General features: G+C 40.7%; 1 protein-coding gene across 8 annotated transcripts in view; it reads right to left on the minus strand.

Annotated features, from left to right (window-relative positions):
* The window catches only part of PPFIBP2 (PPFIA binding protein 2), a 157,087-nt gene that overhangs the window by 44,207 nt on the left and 93,517 nt on the right, over positions 1-19,363 (minus strand). For all 8 annotated transcript variants that reach the window (XM_048484010.1, XM_048484012.1, XM_048484013.1 and 5 more), the window contains 3 exons: positions 8,564-8,695; positions 2,376-2,468; positions 1,180-1,288 (listed from right to left, as the gene is read on the minus strand). In XM_048484010.1, coding sequence (XP_048339967.1) covers positions 1,180-1,288; positions 2,376-2,468; positions 8,564-8,695 — 334 coding nt within the window. The remainder of the gene's footprint in view (positions 1-1,179; positions 1,289-2,375; positions 2,469-8,563; positions 8,696-19,363) is intronic.

Consider the following 19,363-nt stretch of genomic DNA (forward strand, 5'->3'; position numbering starts at 1 on the left):
CTAATTATTTAGCTGGATCAGATGGGAGGGCCCCCCCTGAAGTGTCCATATACCCCTCCCTTTTTGAGGGTGGGTGGGTGAAGTGGACATGGGTGATTTTAGATTGTTTTGGGGTTTTAGGATGGGGTTTTATTGTGATTTTACTTTTGTGGTATTTTACTGTTGTGATTTTATTTATTTATTTTTCTGTTGTGATCCTCTGAAGATGCCAGCCACAGATGGTGGTGAAACGTCAGGAAAAAATGCTACTGGAACACGGCCATACAGCCCGGGAACCCCACAACACCCCTGTGATTTTATTGTCATATGGTTTTTTACTGAAATCCACCCTGTGACCATGGTAGAGGCCAAGAAATAAATGTAAATTAATAGAACAGAATAATTACTCCTGAAATTCTCCTGTGCTAAGCATATAAAGGCTAGGACACAGGGAAGTATTGGGAGTTTTAGTTGAATCAGCTTCTGACTAAAAAGGCATCTGCAAACAGAATATATCATTGACTAGCTTATTGTCTGATCTTGAGTCTGTCACACAGATTTGTTGTGAAGTCTGTGGCATCTGTAACTGTGTTAACTGCAACAGTGGGAGCAGAACCGGCCCATAACATACTAATGGATCTTGCTCTGTAAAGTTTGAATGAAGCCTAATCGTGGTCTATATTTTAGTTTAAATGTGTACTTTTTATTTGTATTTTATAGTGTAAGCCATGTTGTGACCGTATCATAGGTGAAAATTAGATTAATTAATTAAACTAAATAATGAAGAAAACTCAATTCAGCTGCCATAATCCCTGTGAACTAAACCCTCAGGTACCTTTGGCACCTGTTCTGTAACATGGGAACAATGGCAAGTTATCTCCTAGAGGTGGTATTACAAAATTATTGAAAATCACACTACTACATGCTTAGAAATTACTATAGAAAATATAGGCATTTTTAAGATAAAGGGATGAGGCTATGCCACAAGTAAATTCAGTGATGCTTTGAAAGAATTTTGTATAAAAGTGTTTGACAACCTGTATCTGTATAATTGGAAAAAATGGTTGTAAACACCAATGATGAATTTGTGCAGCAGCAAATACTTATTAAAGGGAACAAAGGCAGGAACAGCAATGTTGGGTAGCAATATACACATGCTTTGATTGCAACTTAACTATTTTTAGTTCCTTTTTTTTTTACCTCTTTCTGCAATTTCATGATTTACTGATGTCCTTGAGATCTGACTTTGTAATCGTTCAATCTCTGAGTCTTTTAGAGCTAGTTGTTCCTGCAGCTGTGCTATTTCTGCCTGAAAAAACAGATTAACATTATTAGCTTCCTTTCTGTCTTCACTGCTTACCAACCGTTACCCGGAAAAAGAAGTGAAATGAACTATTATAGTCTATTTTCTTCAACACAGAAATATGTTAAACAAAGACAAAAAAAAGAAAAAAAGAAAAGTGAGCACTCTCTGCCTTTGGTGAATGAGCTGGGGAGATTCTTGTCAGATTCTTTTTATGCACATCTTTAATGGAAAAGGTGACTTCCAATCTTCAGTGGTAGGTCCCATCACATAGGAGTATTAGCCAATTCTGTTTTTCTAATGGCCAAGATCTCCCTTACTACAAGCAGACACAGTGCATTTAGTATATTTTATCCTGCCCTTTCTCCAAGGAGCTGAGGGTGACACACATCCTTATCTCATTCCCACTTCACCTTTACAACAACCCTGGGAAGTAGATGAGTCGGAGTCAACAGAGAGAACAAGGCACAAGGTCAACAGAGAACTTCAAAGGAGAGTAGCAATTTGTACCCATGTTTCCCAGAACCAAGTCCAGCATTCCAATCACTATATCATGCTACTATATTGTCACTACAACCTTTATGTAAAATTGCTTGTCTATAGCTCCTGTTGTTGGAAATAATGTTTAAGGAACAAAGGTAAGTCAATGTGAACAGCAATTTTATCCACTGTTAATCACTATGAATCCTCTTCCACAAATACCTTAAATGACACCCAAAATTAAATATGGCAAAATGGGCAATGGCAAGCACATATTAAATCTCTTGTGGAGGTAAGAAGACCGGCACAGTGTCAGGATATTACTTAGGGTTGTCAGTCTCCTTGGGGCACCTGGAGATCTCCTGCTATTACAACTGATCACCAGATGACCAAGATCAGTTCCCTTGGAGAAAATGATTGCCTTGGAGGGCAGTCTCTATGGCATTATACATGGATAAGATCTCTCCCCTCCCCAAAACCCATTTTTCCAGGCTTCACTCCCCAAATCTCCAGATATTTTGCAACCTATAGCTGGACACCATAATTTGCTACAGCTTCCTTTTGAACATTTACTTGGTGGAAAATTAGTGCATTGTGGTCGTGCGCTACTTACTTTAGTAGCTTTCAATTTCCATTCATACTGAGTTCTTTCATTTTCTAGTTCTTCAACTTTAATTTTTAGGTGCTTCAGTTCCTGTAATAAACTCTGGAAAGCAAATAAAGGAAAAAAATTAAGGGAAAAAATTAAAAGAGGGAACAACATTTATTTACACACTAGACACGGAGGCAAAATGCTCCATTGAACACTATCATCTCTGAAAAAATGAAACTATCACAGGCTTTAAGATTGATTTTAATCTGGTATGTTATCAAGTTAAAATAAGCTCTCTATAATTCCAGGCAGCATTCAAGGAAAGCTAACCGGAAGAAAAAAGGAACAGACCTTGACAGAAATGAAGAAAAGAAACAAAAGCCTAATGCAGTTTCAGTGGGTAGCCATATTTATCTCTAGCAGAACAGCTAGAATGGACTCCTGTAGCTCCTTAGAAACCAACAAGATTTTGCGAGCATTAGCTTTCAAGAATCAAAGCTTTGACTCTCAAAAACTTATACCCCCAAATTTTGTTGGTCTCTGAGGTGCTGCTGAACTTGAATTAAGCTTAATCCTTGTGTCACATTAGCAATCTTCAGATTGTCCATAAAACTGGAAATTTGCCACAGCTCTCTTCCCATTGTTCACTCCAATCTCCTCCTCGTTTTCTTGGCGTGTGTAACTTAATGTTAACTAGGTTTCCTTCAAAAGGATTTCAAATGCCTGATCACAGTTTGCCTACTTCGTACAAGATGCAGAAAAAGGTAGAAGAGAAACTGCAAGTTCTTGGTACGTTCCCAATTTTCCAAAACAGACCATCACGTTATTTGAACAGGATGTTGCCCTCAGAACTATTCCCAGCCACTCTGCAGACAAGGAATATGAGGCAATACCCTTTCTTTCTACAAAAAGGTACACCAGAACTCATTCCAATTGAATGGTGAAAATCATTCATAGATTTATTGACTGCTACCTTACATTGCTGTCTCAGGCTGTACATATAAAGTAGTTCTTGGTTTTCAGGACGCAAAGTCCTCATGTACCCTTCCACTGATATAGTTTATTCAATGTACAGCTACAGCAGCAGCAAACAGTATATAAACAATGAGTTTATCCTGTATCCTGTAAACTTTGGGTGTTTGCACATGTTTCGTTTCTTTGGGTCAAGCGGACATTACCTTCAGGTCAGATTCTCAATTGCACATGTCCCCCCCACCCTTCAAATCTCACCATGCCACAGATCAGAGAAGCCCCATGGTTTCCAGGACCAGAGAAAGGGCAATCTTTTCACAGCTGACCAGGGAAAACCGAGCATGCCGATGTGAATTTCGCTCTGCTAGGCCTTTCTACTCTAGCACCTTCCCCCCACCCACACAGGAGGAGTTCCTCCTTTTTTTTAAAAAAAATAATAATAATAATAATTAAGACTTCTGATCTGTCACTCCTTAGACAAATCACTGAAATAGTAGAAAGAAAGAAAGAAAGAAAGAAAGAAAGAAAGAAAGAAAGAAAGACTGGAAACAAGGGGCCAGGGAAAATGGCAGCTCAGCTTGGGAGAAACAGTGGGGCACCTCCTTGCATGTAGATGAGGAAATGTGCAAAACAGAGAGTCATGTGGCAGACGGTGAGTGCACCTATCTGTAAGGGCTAAACTTGACATAACAAAACATAACCCCCTTGCTTTTTCTCAAAATAACCTTGATCTAAATTATTATTACCACCATTGAGCTAAAAAAGGGCAAATGAAGTAGTACTTTGAAACAGTGGGGAAGGGAAGTGTGATGGTGGTTGAGCTCTGTTCCTGTTCCATTCTTACAGAGGCTTGACTCTATAGAATCAGGTTTCCTAATGAGACAGATAGAGTCAAAGGGCTGCATGCATGAAACTCCCACTTTGAAAAAGACAGCTACTGCTGTAAATGCTATTCCCTGTTGGAAGCGATAAGCAAAAGGGGCACCTAAATCAGTCCCCAAATGGGGGGCACCTAAAAGTAGAAAGTTCTGGTCATTTGTCTTAAATTGCTCATACTATATACAACACTTTCTGTCTCCTCCCCTGGGTCTTGGCAGAATTCTTTTGTACACGCATACTATACCCAGAAGAATAATCCACACCCAGAGACTTGTTTCTGCATGCAGAGTTTCTTTGCTGAATCATAGGATATGTGTAAATAGGGAAAGTTGGGGAAGAACACAAATAATGGAAATTTAAGGCAAGTGTTGCATTTGGTCTTTCAAAATGCTATCTTTTGCTCCAATACAGCCAATATTGGAAAGTTTGTTCATTCTCTAAAAATAAAAGCTGTAATTTCAATGCTCAGTCCTTTGAATAAACGAGACATAACTGGAAGAGGAATCCATTTGTTTGATGAGCTCATAAAGCAAGGACAGTGGGTCTATTCATTATAAAAAATACAGCACCTAATTAATTGAAGAAGAGGAGTTTGGATTTATATCCCCCCTTTCTCTCCTGCAAGGAGACTCAAAGGAGCTTACAATCTCCTTCCCCCCCCCCCCAACAAACACCCTGCGAGCTGGGAGAGCTCTGAAGAACTGAGACTAGCCCAAGGTCACCCAGCTGGCATGGAGTACACAAACTAATCTGGTTCACCAGCTAAGCCTCCACAGCTCAAGTGGCAGAGTGGGGAATCAAACCTGGTTTTCCAGATTAGAGTTCACCTTCTCTTAACCACTGTACCATGCTGACTGAAGGATGCTAAACCCTATATCCTCTCTCCCATTGGCACTGCTGTTTTAAGAGTCTTTCTTCTATCCTGGTTCACTTCCAGGATCCCAACTGAGTTGATAAAGAGTTCAGCAACATAAGAGTGGGGCAGGGACAATAGTTAGCACCCCCCACTCATGTTTTCAGTTTCTTTTGAAAACTAGGCACCTCCTTTGCTTTACACTTAAAGCTGCCACTGGACTATGGACCATTCTGACAAGCAGTGGCAACTCTGCAGGGTCTCTGGTAAACAGATAACTCACCACCTGGCCCTTTTCATAATCTGGAGATGCCAGGGATTGAACCTGGGAGCGTCTTCATGCAAAGCAGATGCTATACCACTGAGTGATGCTACACCATTATACCACTGATGTGACCATGCAAATGAATATACTGGCAAATAAACTGATGTGGGTCTCCTGTCCCCTCCAGCATGGATACTTGAAATATCACTGTGGAGCCACTTTAAATACTGACTGAGAAAGAGCAGAAGCCAGATCAATCCCATGAACTGTACTGCCGCTAAGCTAAAATAAAATGGTGTAAAAAGCAGCCAGTTCTGCAAGTTGGGTAAATGAGCAATACAGTCCCCTTTAACTGTGTATGTAGCCCTTGCCATTTCTTTTGACAAAGAATAATTAATTGGAGAACTAATAGAATCTGGGGGAAGGTTAGATTTTAAAAAGTCTCACAAATCACAAGCACACAATGGATTTTGTTACTAATATGTGCTTGAATATAACTTTGGGGGTGAATCTATTTTATTTTGGTTCCTCTATCAATGTTATGCCACCAGCATCAGTGATGCATTTAAGAGGAGTCAAAACTATGAAAAGGGAAAAGACTGAAAAAACCAAATCCCATCAATATGAGGCTATTAAAATATAAATCTCTAAAATGTGCTGAAGACAACATTGCAACTTAAATGGAGCTAGTAACAAGTCTTTAAAAAGTGTTTATGTTGGGCATACCAGTGTCATTCCTCTTCTGTTCAACTTCATCAGCTTAACCAAAATAGCTTTCAGTTTGACAATGTGAAGCGGTTTTTGATCAAACATAGCACAGGTTTGTTTTATAAATTCCAGAAAGCCTTTACTGAAAGGGTTGTCTAAAGAGCAATCAATCAGAAAAAAAAGGGGGGGGGGCAAACAGGAGAGGAGGGCAACAATTCTCTCAAGCAGCCATGAATTTTAAGACAGAAAAAGGAAGGGGGACACTGCCTAAGTCAACGCAAACATTTGTTGCTCCCAGTGCCTGTTGATTGGTGGGGCGGACCAGAGTGGTGAGGTGGGAAAAATAGACTAGTTCTGCCCCGGTTCTGCTCCCATAGTGTTTGCACGGCAGTAGGGTCAGCGGGGTCACACAAGGGCATTTTAAAAAGTAACACCTCTTTGGCAGTTTTTGAAAGTCACGGGACAAAGAGAAAATAGCAGTGCAGCACAGGGGCATACCCTGTGCAGCTTCAGGAACTGTTGGAATTGCTGATGGCACAGGGATATTTTTCGTGCTCACCTTGGAATATTTTGACCGTGCAAAAACAGCCCGAGTATACCACCATAGAACAACAGACTGTAATTCACAATCAACTTAAGCTTGCTTCTATTTAGGACAGCAAAGTCTCAAATGAATAATCACCAAAATATATCTGAATCAAAGCATACTACCATAACAATCTTATTTTTTGAGTTAAGAGTAGGCACCAAAAAAGTGTTCTGCAGTCTGAAGTGTACCTACTCATAGGGAAAGTTTTAGGTGCCTACAATAAAATCCTTTTAAAGTAAGAATAAATTTAAAACTGGAAGCACAATCTGTTCTATTAATTGGTCCAGATTAAACCAAGCTGAGTCGAGAATTCAAATCTGCCTTTTGGTTAAACCTTGTCTAATAAAAGAGCACAAATTAATGCCAATCAATCACAGCAAGTCACCAGTTAGTAGTGTTAAGTTTGCTCTTTGAAATGAGCCAAAACACAGACTCAAGCAAAGCATTTGCTTCTCATACATCACACCAAGAGCAATTCTTCTGAGTAGGGATCTCTGTCATTGATTCGGTGCTGTCTTGAGGACTAAATGTTGCCATGGTTGGCTTCCTATCTTGAGACTTTCTTTCTTGGATTTTACTATTAATCTCCAACTGCAGTCTACACATCTGTTCTTGAAGTTCACTGATCAGATTTACTACTGACTAAAAATAAAGGAAGGAAGAAAATGAAGAGTACAGAGACACATGGAAGAAAACAAGAAAAGAACCTGAACGTTTATATTAATTGCTTATGGAAAAGAGAACCTTACAAGAGATACCAATCACAAGATATGAGACCATTTCCATTTGTAACAATACAATCAAATTCTAACCCATCCTCGCAAATTTGTAATATCAAACAATCTATAGTATCACTTTGCATTCACAGCTAGAAAATTCATTACAACCTTTTTAAAACTTGCATTATTTGTCCTGGGTTCAATGTTGTTAGGCCATGGTGTCTTATCTCCTATTTCCCCACAACACTGAGGTCCATTTGTGCATCTTCTGGGTTTCTCCTAGTTTTTTTTCTCTAGCCTTTCCCCAACCTGCTTTGATGCAAAACTTTGAAAAGACTGCAGCAAAGTGTGGATGGCTGCTGCGCATGTGGAAAAGTTAGGATTGTTCTGGTCTCATACACACAGAAGCCGATTTCTTCCTCCCCAGGAAGCTTTTTTATTTTTAATTTTTAAATAAACAGCTGCATATGGTTATATAAATCCAACAAATAAATATAATTGTAGTTTAAGAGTCTGCATCAACTTCTCTGGATTCTCAGAACTGATTTTTTTAAAAAGTAGCAAGTCTCTGTCTCCTTTTACTGCAGATGTATGCCTTTCCGATATATCTCCACAATGAAAGAAAACAGTCTTAATTATTTTTTAAAAAATGAAAGCTGGGAATTCACAGAACCTGATGCACAGATTGTTATAATTATATCCAATAAAAAACAACAACCATCAAACTTGAAAAGACCCCTTGGTAAAGTGTGTGCATGTGCACCCACACCCAGCCTCTACCAGGGGACGAAGGCAGGAAAATTGCAGAGAAACCTGCCACATGGAAAGCAACAGGGAAAGCATGCAAGCTTGCCACAGTATAGAAAATATCTAGAAGAACTGCTATTTTTTACTACTTTGAAACATCACACAGGAAACAAGTGCAAACGAAATGCTCACTGTGGGCTGGAATGCTTTCTCAGCTTACAAAAATAATCTGAATTCTCTTTTTCTGAGGCCTAAGTTGAAGCATATATAGTACTTAAGTAAAAACAACTGCACTGGGAATGGAGAAATTTAGAATCACCAGTATGGAGGATATAGTAACACCCATTCACTACATTGGTGCTAGAAAGCCAGTACTGTTAGCTACATTTTGCAAAGATAAAATAAAAACCAGGCTTTGAAGACATGCTGTGGAAATGAAGTGACCTAAACTCAAAAAGAGAGCAAAGTAGGGCTTACCTCAGCTTTACTCTGCTTCTCTTCATACTCGCTCTGTTCCTTTTCCATGCCAACCAACTTAATTTTCAGATCTGAAACTTCTGCCATTAGGTCCAGTTTCTGAGTTTCCAGCAATGTTCGACTCAGCAGCTCCTGCAAAAAAGAGGACACTTGCACTCACTCGACAAAAAGGACTGGACCCCCCCCCCCCACTCACCCCGCTTAAATTATCTGCAGCATTAGCAGGGTAAAAGAATATTGGGAAAAGATAAGATTAGAAATTAAACAGGTGATAAAACATGATTTCCCATTAAATTCTCGAAACTATTTATTAGGACTGTCGTTTTGTAAAGGTCATGAGCTAAAACCATATCTGCACATTCTTCAGCATTTGATAATGGTGGTGAAAACTGTAATGGTTTGGAAATCTGATCGTATACCCACAATTGAGGATTGGAAGAAAAAAGTACATTTGCATATGGTGGACAGGATAAGCCATCAATTGTGCAACTTGCGATTTGTAACATATTAGATGAATTGGCGTTTATGGTTAGACTATATGAAGAAAGACAAAGAGATACATGTCTTATTGATAGAACACTGAGATACTGACTACAAATTGTTGTGTATGAATAAGTACTGCGGTAAGGCAATTTAGTTCTGGAAAGGAAAATTCGTTTAAAGTAGGAATATGTGTATGTAGGAATGTAGGTATATATAATAACAAAATAGTAAAGAATAGTCTTAAGAATGTTTCTTGAAACGAGTAATGCTGTTATAGATATAATGCTGCTAAGACCATATACTTACTTTGAGTGAATGTTGTTTATTATATAAATTACATGACTGATGTTGAAACATGGAAAATCATAATTAAAGAAAATATATTTGAAGCATTCAAAGATATATAAAATTTATTTAAGAGCCAGATAACCACATTTTGTGGCAACAATGAAGTCTACATTTATTACCATTAAGAAAAATAACTGAAAACTTTTGGGGAAATATGGAGTTTCAAAACATCAAAAGGAAAGGCATTCCAAGCTTACTCTAGAATAGAGCAGTTTTGCTGCAGCAGAGTACAGTAATTAGTTCACTGTAAGCCAATTTTTGGTACTGAGAGGAAAAGCTGAGGCAAACTTTGATAGTCGTTCAAAACATTTGTTAAGTGGGGATTCTTTTGGCATTTGGAATAGTGTTCCTCTCTGGTTGAGCCTCTCTGAGTGCTCAACTAAACGTTGCTAATAGGGGCTATTTTTTTTGGCTGCAGAGCAAGTTTTTTTCTTAGCTCTTGCCTCCTCAGATATTGGGGACCTTAAATTTGTCAGGTGGACTGGAAGGGTCTGGATTTTAGATCCACCAGTTCTGAAAAAATCCAGAATTTAGCAGTGTGAGCGAGCCGCGGAGCTCTTGAAAACAGCCCTTTCCCCTTGTTTTCTTCCTGTTTCTTTTTTCTTTCTTTCTTTCTTTTTTCTTTCTCATCTCTTCCCTTTCTTTTATGAAGTTTGTTTTACTTACTTTTATCTTTATTTAACTTTCTTTTCCTGTAATTCTTTGTTGATAAAATGTAAATTATGTTTTTTTAAAAAAAATATTTGTAAGTGGGTTTGAGTGTTTTCTACACTTTGCTGTCTGTAAATTGCACAAGTGGAAACTGTGTATTACAAAGTAGCGAGCATATCCCCACTTCTTGAAAAACAGAATACAGAAAGCTTAATTGCTTAATCCCTTCCCTTTCACATCTGTCTTTCCACTCCTGAGCTGCTTTTCTCCCTTCACGGGAGCTGATTTTACAGGATGAGGAAATTAGCGGATAATGAGTGAAAGAGCTGGGTTAATGCACAGATATCTGGTAGCCTTATAGTTCACATGCTACTGTGACCACACATATAAGCCGTGTACAGCACACACTTTACTTTTCTTTATACGTGCGCTGAATAATTTCCGAGTTACAATCAACATATGCACATATCAACATGTGATTTAAAGTTTACATTTATCCAGGGACTGGTCCCCAGTTTCATATCTCATCAAAGCCCTAGAAGCAGAGATGTACATCATGAAACAAGAGTGAGCACCACCTCTGTGGAATTTTCAGTTGCAATCCTATGCAAAATTACTTCAGTATAAACCCACTGATTTCTGCAGTAACTTTATATGGGACTGCTATCAATGGTGAAAATTTATGCAACAAGAGAAGTCTAATACTGGGGCCTGGTTCATACACCCATGCTCATCACTTGACTGCGGGTCATTCCATCACATATCAAGCACTGACTTTAAAAAAGAAGGAATGGACCATTATATTTTAGTGGTGCTGTTCTAATTTTAAACAGACGAGGTTGTGGTCCAGAAGTCACCCTGAACTAAAATTATATAACAGTGCAGCTTAAAGAAAATAACATAGTACGTTTGCTAACATGTGGAAGTAATTATTTCCATTTCCAAGCAGATGACTACATTCAGCAGTTTGTAAGTAGAATATGACCCACTCTGTTATGGGGAAATTACAGAGTATTTCAGTAGTATGATGCAATTCAAAGGCAGCTTGAATAAATATGGATTTGCAAGAAGTAAAAGTTCAAATCTGCAGTATTACTTTTGAAGTGGGGAGATGATACATGTCATGTGAAGAGCTGAATGTTGGATGCTGAGGATTTTTAAAACGGAGTACAACAACAGAGGAACCCATACAAAATATAATCTGTGTTGTTTTCTATGTTTTAAGGATACATTTTGAATTCCTATTATTGTAGATGTACTATTTTTTAGAAATCAAAGTAGGTAGAAATTCCTTCCTAAAAATGTGCAGATCCAAAGTTATAAATAATACACAAAACATTTCATTGCATCTCCCACAAGTAAAAACCTTGCCACGTATTAAGACTGAATTGTATTACTATGCATGGATTCACTTCTAAGCCACAGAGGAACAAGTTATCACATTCACTGTTAAAGTGAAGGAATTTTTAACACTCCCAATGGAATCTAAGCATAAATGAAAACATAACTGAGCAGTAGCAAAACCTTGAAATTCAACAATAGAATCATTTACAATTTTTGAGGAAGTTAATTAATCATTGTAGTCTTATAGCTTGAAAGGCATAGTTTACAAATATGAGAGTTTAAACACACACAGAGGCAACTTGAGTGAGCAAATGCCCCTCTGAATATGCAGAATCATGATGTATAATTAAGATTAAGAGTCCTAAAATATCTCCCCTTTTGCAGCATTTCACATATGATTTGGTGGGAAAGAAACTTCTGACAATGGTGGTGCTTTTCATCCCTTAGTTAAAGTAACTCAGAAACAATAAGGATAGAGTCCTACCTGATTAGTAAAATTCAGCAAGGATCACCCACAGTACAAGGGCAGCATTTTACAAGAATGGTATGTCAGCTGCAGTAGAAACAGGATATTCACTTAAGTCAAAACACAGCTGAGAATGTGGCTGGCTTGCACCATTTCAAGATTGCATAGTAATAGACAGTGCCTTGCAGACTTCCAGTTCAGTATTTACACATGATGAAGCCAAGGAAAAACAGAACACACTGAACTTGAAAGATGACTGGCTATTTGAATACTCAATCCTTGGTACATAACTTCAGGATTAATTTCAGGCATAGTTCAGGCACAACTGAAGCTCCAAACCTTTTTTTTTTTACTGGAGATAATGCAACAAAGACCTGAATATGTGCAAATCACATGTGCAAATATGTGAATAATCACACCAGCCTAAGATATTGGGGTGAAGGCGAAGGTCTTCCATAACTGAAAATGTAACATCTAGTCTGGAATCATGACTTGAGAAATTAAGCAACTATCCCAAAACTGACTTAGTTTACATGAAGTTCCAAGGCTAGTTTATCAGTGAATTCTCTTATTTAGGTACTGACCAGCTCAAGCCTGCTTAGTGTCACAAAACCTGCCTTCAGACTAGAAACTAGGCCCAATGGTATACACAATAGCCAATAATGGTAACAGTAACATACAGGCCTAATTTTATTTGAACAACATGTATAACCTGAAAACAACATGTATAACCCCGAAAAAAAATATCTCCAATTTTAGTGCAATCTGGAGGTTAGGAAGCCCAGGTTTGAATTCCCAAACTGCCATGGAAGCTTGCTGAATGACCTTGGGTCAGTCTAAAGTAACTCTAAACCTATCCTACCTCAAAGGGTTGTTAGGAGCATAAAATCTAGGAGAGGAGAACAATGTAAATAATTTTGGATCCCCACTGGTGAAATCACAGTGTATAAATGAAGTAAATATACTGAGGTGTGTTTATTCTATGCATTTCAATGGAACAGTTTCTCTCCCCCCCCCCCCCCCCCGATTATTGTGCGTGCTGGTTTAATCTCATGGTGTCCCTGTTCAGGTGTCCCTGTTCAGTCAAGCTTTATTTATTATTCAGAACTGCAGACCGCAGAAGCTTCCTTATTCTGAAACTACTTGCTTTCCCATCCCTGTATATTCTTGCTAATACATGGATGTTGTTTTGAACACACTTGTCTCTACTGTGTGAAACTAAGAACAGAAACCTGTGTGAGTATTCTATTCTTGTTTTGCAAGTAAAACAGGAAAAATCACACAAACAGTACAAGAAAAAAAATACCCTTCTACTTTAAAATATCACACATATCTAGCCAGTTTCTAACATGATTCACTGTAAGTTTTAAACTAGATGCAATACCAGTTTCAGAATCTTTTTAGATGGAAAGCAGAAAAAAAAAGTCCTACACAAAGTATAAGTTACAACCTCAGAATTACTAGTGATATTTCACAGTTACAACACAGAGGTAAGAATACAATGAGCCTTGACCAGAATGAAAAACCAAGGCCGACATTTCATCACAGATCACACTGCACTTTGACTCCACAGCATTTCCAGAAAACTATATGTTTCCTGTTGTATGTGAAGCAATATGTGTGGGTGGAGTTTTCATACTGGCACTGTGTATATAATTCACTACTGTTGAGTCAACTGTAAAAAAAGTTTCAATGTACTTGTTTTTGTGTTAAGAACTATCTCACGCACAACCTCGCTTGATCAGATCAAAGGCCCATCTAGTCAACTTGCAACTGCAGCTAGTCAAGTAGTCCTGGAACATGATGAGGAAAGTATGAGAGCAATGGTCTTTTTCCATTTGTCACTAGCACCTGGTATTTTATAGGTATACTACTTCTGTTCATAGATGTTTTATTTAGATATCACAGCAATATTTAGCCTGTTCTACATGAATCTGCCTAATTCTTTGTAAAGCTCTCTATGCTAATGGTTATCCCTGCCAAAGGTTTATCAGGAAAAAATGGCGCCCAGGGCAACACCTGCTCAAGCCCCCCCCCCCCCCGCGCATTCCTCCCCGCACTTATGGCAGCCAGGGGGCTCCAATGGCTATTCCTGTTCTGCTGCCATTTTGAGCCAGGGTGGGGAAGGAGGATCAGTCTTGGACACAGCTCAAGCCCCTTGCCATTGGCAGGCTGGGTTATGGGGGACTGGGAGGCAGAGGGCTGTTCCTTCAGTCGGCAGAGGAGGGCGGTGGTGGTCTCGTGCAGCCTGGCAGGGCCAGGCCAAGAGGCACCTGGTGGGCCCACAGCAGGCTCCCAGCCCAGCCAGGCTGCTCCTTCAGATGGAGGTCCCAGCTGGCGGAGGGGTGCGCGCCAGGCAGGGTCGCCTCTCAGCGAGAGGGGTGTGGGGGCAATTTTGTACTCCCATGTGGTCTAATGGGTGGCACCTGGGGTCATGTGACCCCCCATGTCCCTCTGGCAGATATGCCCATGATCTCCACATCCCATGAATCCTGTTAAGGTAACCATGTACTACTATATGAACTATTTTCATTTGTATGGTTCAAATAATATGAGTATATTATAATATGAGCAGAAGTTCTTCTCTACTGGTTCTCTCAATGCCATTCATGATTTCACAGACCTCAGATGTGGCCATCATTTTGTGTCTGGCCTAATTCCTGAATGCTGTTTGCATGGCCTGAGATGACCCAAGGAAAACCACCATCTCCACTGTCCATATCCAACTCAGGTCACTGAACAGCTGAAGAGTCAATTTTATATATTGCTGTAAGCTCCCAGCATCAATTTCTGTGAAACAAACACCTCTGCCTCTGACCCCTGTACCCAGGCTCTTGCTGCACCTTCCAGCCTTGCTGTCCCATAGCAAAACATGGCAGTGCTGCCAGGGTCAGGATGTGCAGAGTGGGAGACAGGCCAGGACGTGGGGAGACTCACTCCACCAATCAGCTTCCCATCCACAAGTTGCACACTATGTGGCAAAGAGCTGCATGTGGTTCACAAGCTGCAGTTTTGCTACCCCTGATATAGAATGACCCAAATCTCCCTTTTTCTGTCCCATTCAAAAGCATTAAGATTTTATCTGCAAGGCTCAAGAAGCAAGTGACACCAGCAGCACTGGCAGGTACTATGGTGTCCATGGGCACCACCATATTGGAATATGTATAGGATTGCATCATAAAACAGCTTTACTTTGAAAAAGGTTATAGCTCATTGGTAGAAATAATTTTAAGAACTGCTACTAGAACGTTTGGTAAAAGCCTTTCTCCTAAGCATATTAACAATGTATTACTGAGAGGACGTGGGGAAGACTCTGACAGCTGGCTAGCAGCAACTGAGATCTGAGATTGTTTATTTTCTTTTCTGTACTAAAAGTCTAGACATGCCCAGAGGAATCAGCCTGAATATGCTAACCTAGAGCTGGAAGGAAAATCTGCTAGGAGAGAGACCAACTCTGCATTCAGAAGTCCTCTTGTCCTTCTGTTTGTATTACTAGTTGCTTTGGATCCCCAGTGGGGAGAAAGTGGAACATAAGTGTAAAATAAATAAGAGACAATATTGTGTTAGACTGCTCAATGGATCTGTCAGTTGTTCAAGAGAATTCCACTGTGTCGTGTTCTCCAGATCTCCCAATGAAATAGACTCAGTTATTAATGAAATCTATTTATTGATCAGAGTATCAGAAGAGTTACATGCTGCAAAACAGTTACTGTCAAGTCTGAAAACAGGCATGAAAACCCCAGTAAACAATATATCAGTCCCTCCTTCCAGACCTCTGTTACCCAGCAACGGTTCTTATCAGGCTCCGTTCAGCTATGCATCCCCCACAAGTCTCAGATAACATTTGGTTGAATCTTCCCATGTGGAGGTCATTCCATCAAGCTCGCAGCAGAAGAAACAAAATCAGATGAGGAAAAAAAAAACTAGGCAGATTAGGCAGACAGATCACTTCCGGATGCCACTTCTCTCGCCCCCACCTGGAGACTCATGACAAGACCAACCCATTAGGTGTTGACATTCAGTCCCCACCAAGGCCTCCTCCCCAGGCAGTGAAGGTAGTGATGATAGAACTGATGGACCAAACGAGGGGGCAGCTACATCAGAGGGAACCAAATACTGCAATCAGTCCCTATGCAGGTGGGAATCCAAGATTTGAGACACTTCACAGTGGGCATGTTCATCAGTCATAATAGGCGAGGGAATGTCCACAACCGGATGCCAGATGGCGCCATCTTCAGTAAGCTGCAATGAAATACAGGATGAACAGAGTGATAGGATTTTGGCAATGAGATCTCCACAGTTACCTCATTGATTAGTCTTTTGATCTTTTGGTTTGGCCCCACCAACCAATGCAATGGCTTTCGGCTGGGCTGACTGCACCACAGATGTTTGGTGGAGATGTAAACACTATCACCAGGCTTTAGCACCACCTGTTTTTTTTATCGGTTTGGGTCTTGTAGGCCTCCTTAGCCTTGTCTAGGATCTAAATTATGTCCTGACAAGTCTCCTGAATCTTGCCCATTCATTTCTTGAGAACATTTGGAGCCTCAGCACCATTGGGTAAAGTGTGGAAGGGTTTCCCTTCCTGAACACACACTACCTGGAAAGGAGAATGTCCTGTGCTCTGGTTGACTGCATTACTGTAGGCAAACTCTGAAAATGGTAGGAAATCCACCCAGTCATCCTGGTGATAGTTAATGTAGCATCTTAGGTACTGCTCTAACACCTGGTTCATTCTCTCACTTTGGCCATCGTTTTTTGGGTGGTAGGCAAAGCTAAGGCCTTGCTCCACCCTCAAAATCTTTAGGAAACATTTCCAGAAGTTGGACATGAATTGGAACCCCCAGTCTGAGATTATTTTAGCTGGAATCAAATGTAACCTATAAATATGCTGAATGAGTAGGCATGCCAGCTTCTGGCCTGTGGAAACCTGCTTACATGGCACAAAATGAGCCTGTCTGGAAAAAGTGTCAATGACCATCCAGATCACCATTTTGCCATGGCTGGGAGGCAAGTCAGTGACAAAGTCGATGGCTATGGTAATCCAAGGTTTCTGCTGGGCCTTTAGGGATTTTAACAGTCCATGCTGCATCCCCAGGAGCATATTTGGCCTTGGTGCATGAAGGGCACCCATGGACATATGCCTCCACATCCTTCCTGATGGTTTTCCACCAAAACTGTCTCCTAACCAACTGTAGTGTTTTCATAAGCCCAAAATGCCCTGAAGCTTTCATGTTTTGGCACACTGAGAGGACTTGTTTGTGAACGGCCTCAGACACGTACAGCTTATCTCCTTTAAATAGCAGACCATCTTTCTCAACAAGTGCCCCCTTCCCGTACTCTGCCTCTTTGCCTCCTTCAGGGAACTTAGAATTAACTGTCTCAGTTGAACCTGTAGCCACCTTCTGTGTTTGTGCATCAGAACTCACAACCCCAATTGGTGAGAAGTAAAAACAGGAGCTATGACTTCTTCTCTCTTACTGCTGTGCAGGGGTAAAGGTGTTATCCACAAAATTCTTCCCCCTCCCCCGGCATATATTGAAGTCACAAATCAAATTTGGAAAAAACTCAGCCCACTGCAGTTGTTTGGCATTGAGTTTGTGTTGGCTTCGAAAGGCTTTCAAGTTTTTATGATCAGTCCAAACCTCAAAGGGATGACTCGCCCCTTCAAGCCATTGTCTCCACATGGTCAGGACTAGCTTAATTGCCACAGCCTCCTTTTCCCACACAGTCTGATTCTGTTCAGTTTTTGTGAATTTCCTAAAAAGATAGGCACAGGGGTGCAGTTGCTCATCTTCCCCCTTCTGGAGGATCACAGCCCTGACATTTGCATCCACCTGTATCCTGGATGGTCTGATGGGGTCAGTGTGTGCAGCACAGGCTTGGTGGTAAACCGCCTTTTCATCTCCATGAATGCATGCTGCTATTCTGGAGTCCAGTCCACTTTTCCTCCTGGTAAACTGGCCTTTGGACACTTCCTCCTAGTTTGTGTCTATGAGGGGGAGTGCCACCTGTGATCAGGAACACTTGGTAGAAATTTGCAAAGCCTAAAAATGATTGGAGCTGTCAGCAGGTTCAAGGTGTCTCCCATCCAACCACATCCCTGACTTTGTCTGGATCCATCTCTGTCCCAGCCGCTGGTAGTCTGCATCCCAGAAAATCCAATTTGTCCTTGTGGAACTTACAGTTAGATAGTTTCACCTACAGTTAGTTTTCTTCTACAGGCACCGTTCTCAACAGCTCCAGATGCTCTTCTGGAATCTTAGAGCAGATCAGGATATTGTTAAGATAGACCCCACCCCAGATCAGATTTATGAAGACCCCAGGGGCCCTGCTCAACCCAAATGGCATGACCAAATATTTAAATTATCCTAATGGAGTGTTGAACACAGTTTTCCACTCACCCCCGATCCACATTCTATAATAGGCCTCTCTCAAATCCAACTTTATAAAAATCCTCCCCTTTGACAGATAAGCCAGTAAATCTTTGATCAGCAGGTACAGGTAGAAGTTAACGGTGAAAATGGCATTCAGACCCTGTAAACAGTACACAGTCTAAGGGAGAATTCCTTTTTCTTCCGGAACAACACTGGAGCCACAAGAGAGGACAACGTGGGTTGAATGAACACCCGTTCCATGTTCTTATCAATAAACTTCTGTAATGCCTCCATCCTGAGAGTACAGCTTGCTTTTAGGTAATGCTGCCCCGGAACTAGCTCGATGGCAGGAAGTCTTGCAATGGGGAAGCAGAAGGTTGGACTCCTCCTCCTCCTCAAACACTTTAGAAAGGTTTCTGTATTCCATGGAGATGTCCTCTGGTCCTTCCCCAGCCACCCCCACTAAGTCAGAGTCCATTTGTGCATATCCAAGTGCAAAGATTTAGCCCCCCTCCTTTGGCTCTGAACCTATGAGATGCTTTCTTCGTAGTGGGGAAGAAAATAGGATGGACTCTTCACTCCAATGGATATGGGGGTCATGTCTCATCAGCCAACTTAGTCCAAGTACCAATGGGGGTGACCACATGGTCGTTCCCAGTGATAGTCTACCAACCATGGCATTCCCAGTGATAGTCTACCACCATAGCCAGAGGTTCCATTATTTGAAATACTGGTGGGCTCTCCATCAGCTTTTCCTCCATCTGCTCAAACTGAATCAGATGTTTGAGCTCTCTCAATTTAAGCCCCTGTCCCACAGCTACAGTGGGTTAATCAGGTACCTAGTGCACCCGGAGTCCACAATCACCCTCATTGTCACATTTGTATTCTTTTCTACATTTTGTAAGTTCAACCGCAGGAAAAAGTGTCCTGTAAACTCACTCATTGGCTATGTAGCACCTTCAATCTTTCTGATCTGGCCTTCAGTGCTGCTTAGGTGAGATTGCTCCCTTGTCCTGCCACCAGCGTTTCATTATCCCCTTAATCTGTGGTTTCTTCTGTGGATGTCCTGTTTTCTAGTTCCTGGTTGGGGGCTCTTGCCACAGAGCTCGGGTCCCCTTCTGTTTTGTTCCA

Source organism: Sphaerodactylus townsendi, linkage group LG02 (genome assembly GCF_021028975.2).
Source record: "Sphaerodactylus townsendi isolate TG3544 linkage group LG02, MPM_Stown_v2.3, whole genome shotgun sequence".
Classification (NCBI taxonomy): Eukaryota; Metazoa; Chordata; class Lepidosauria; order Squamata; family Sphaerodactylidae; genus Sphaerodactylus; species Sphaerodactylus townsendi.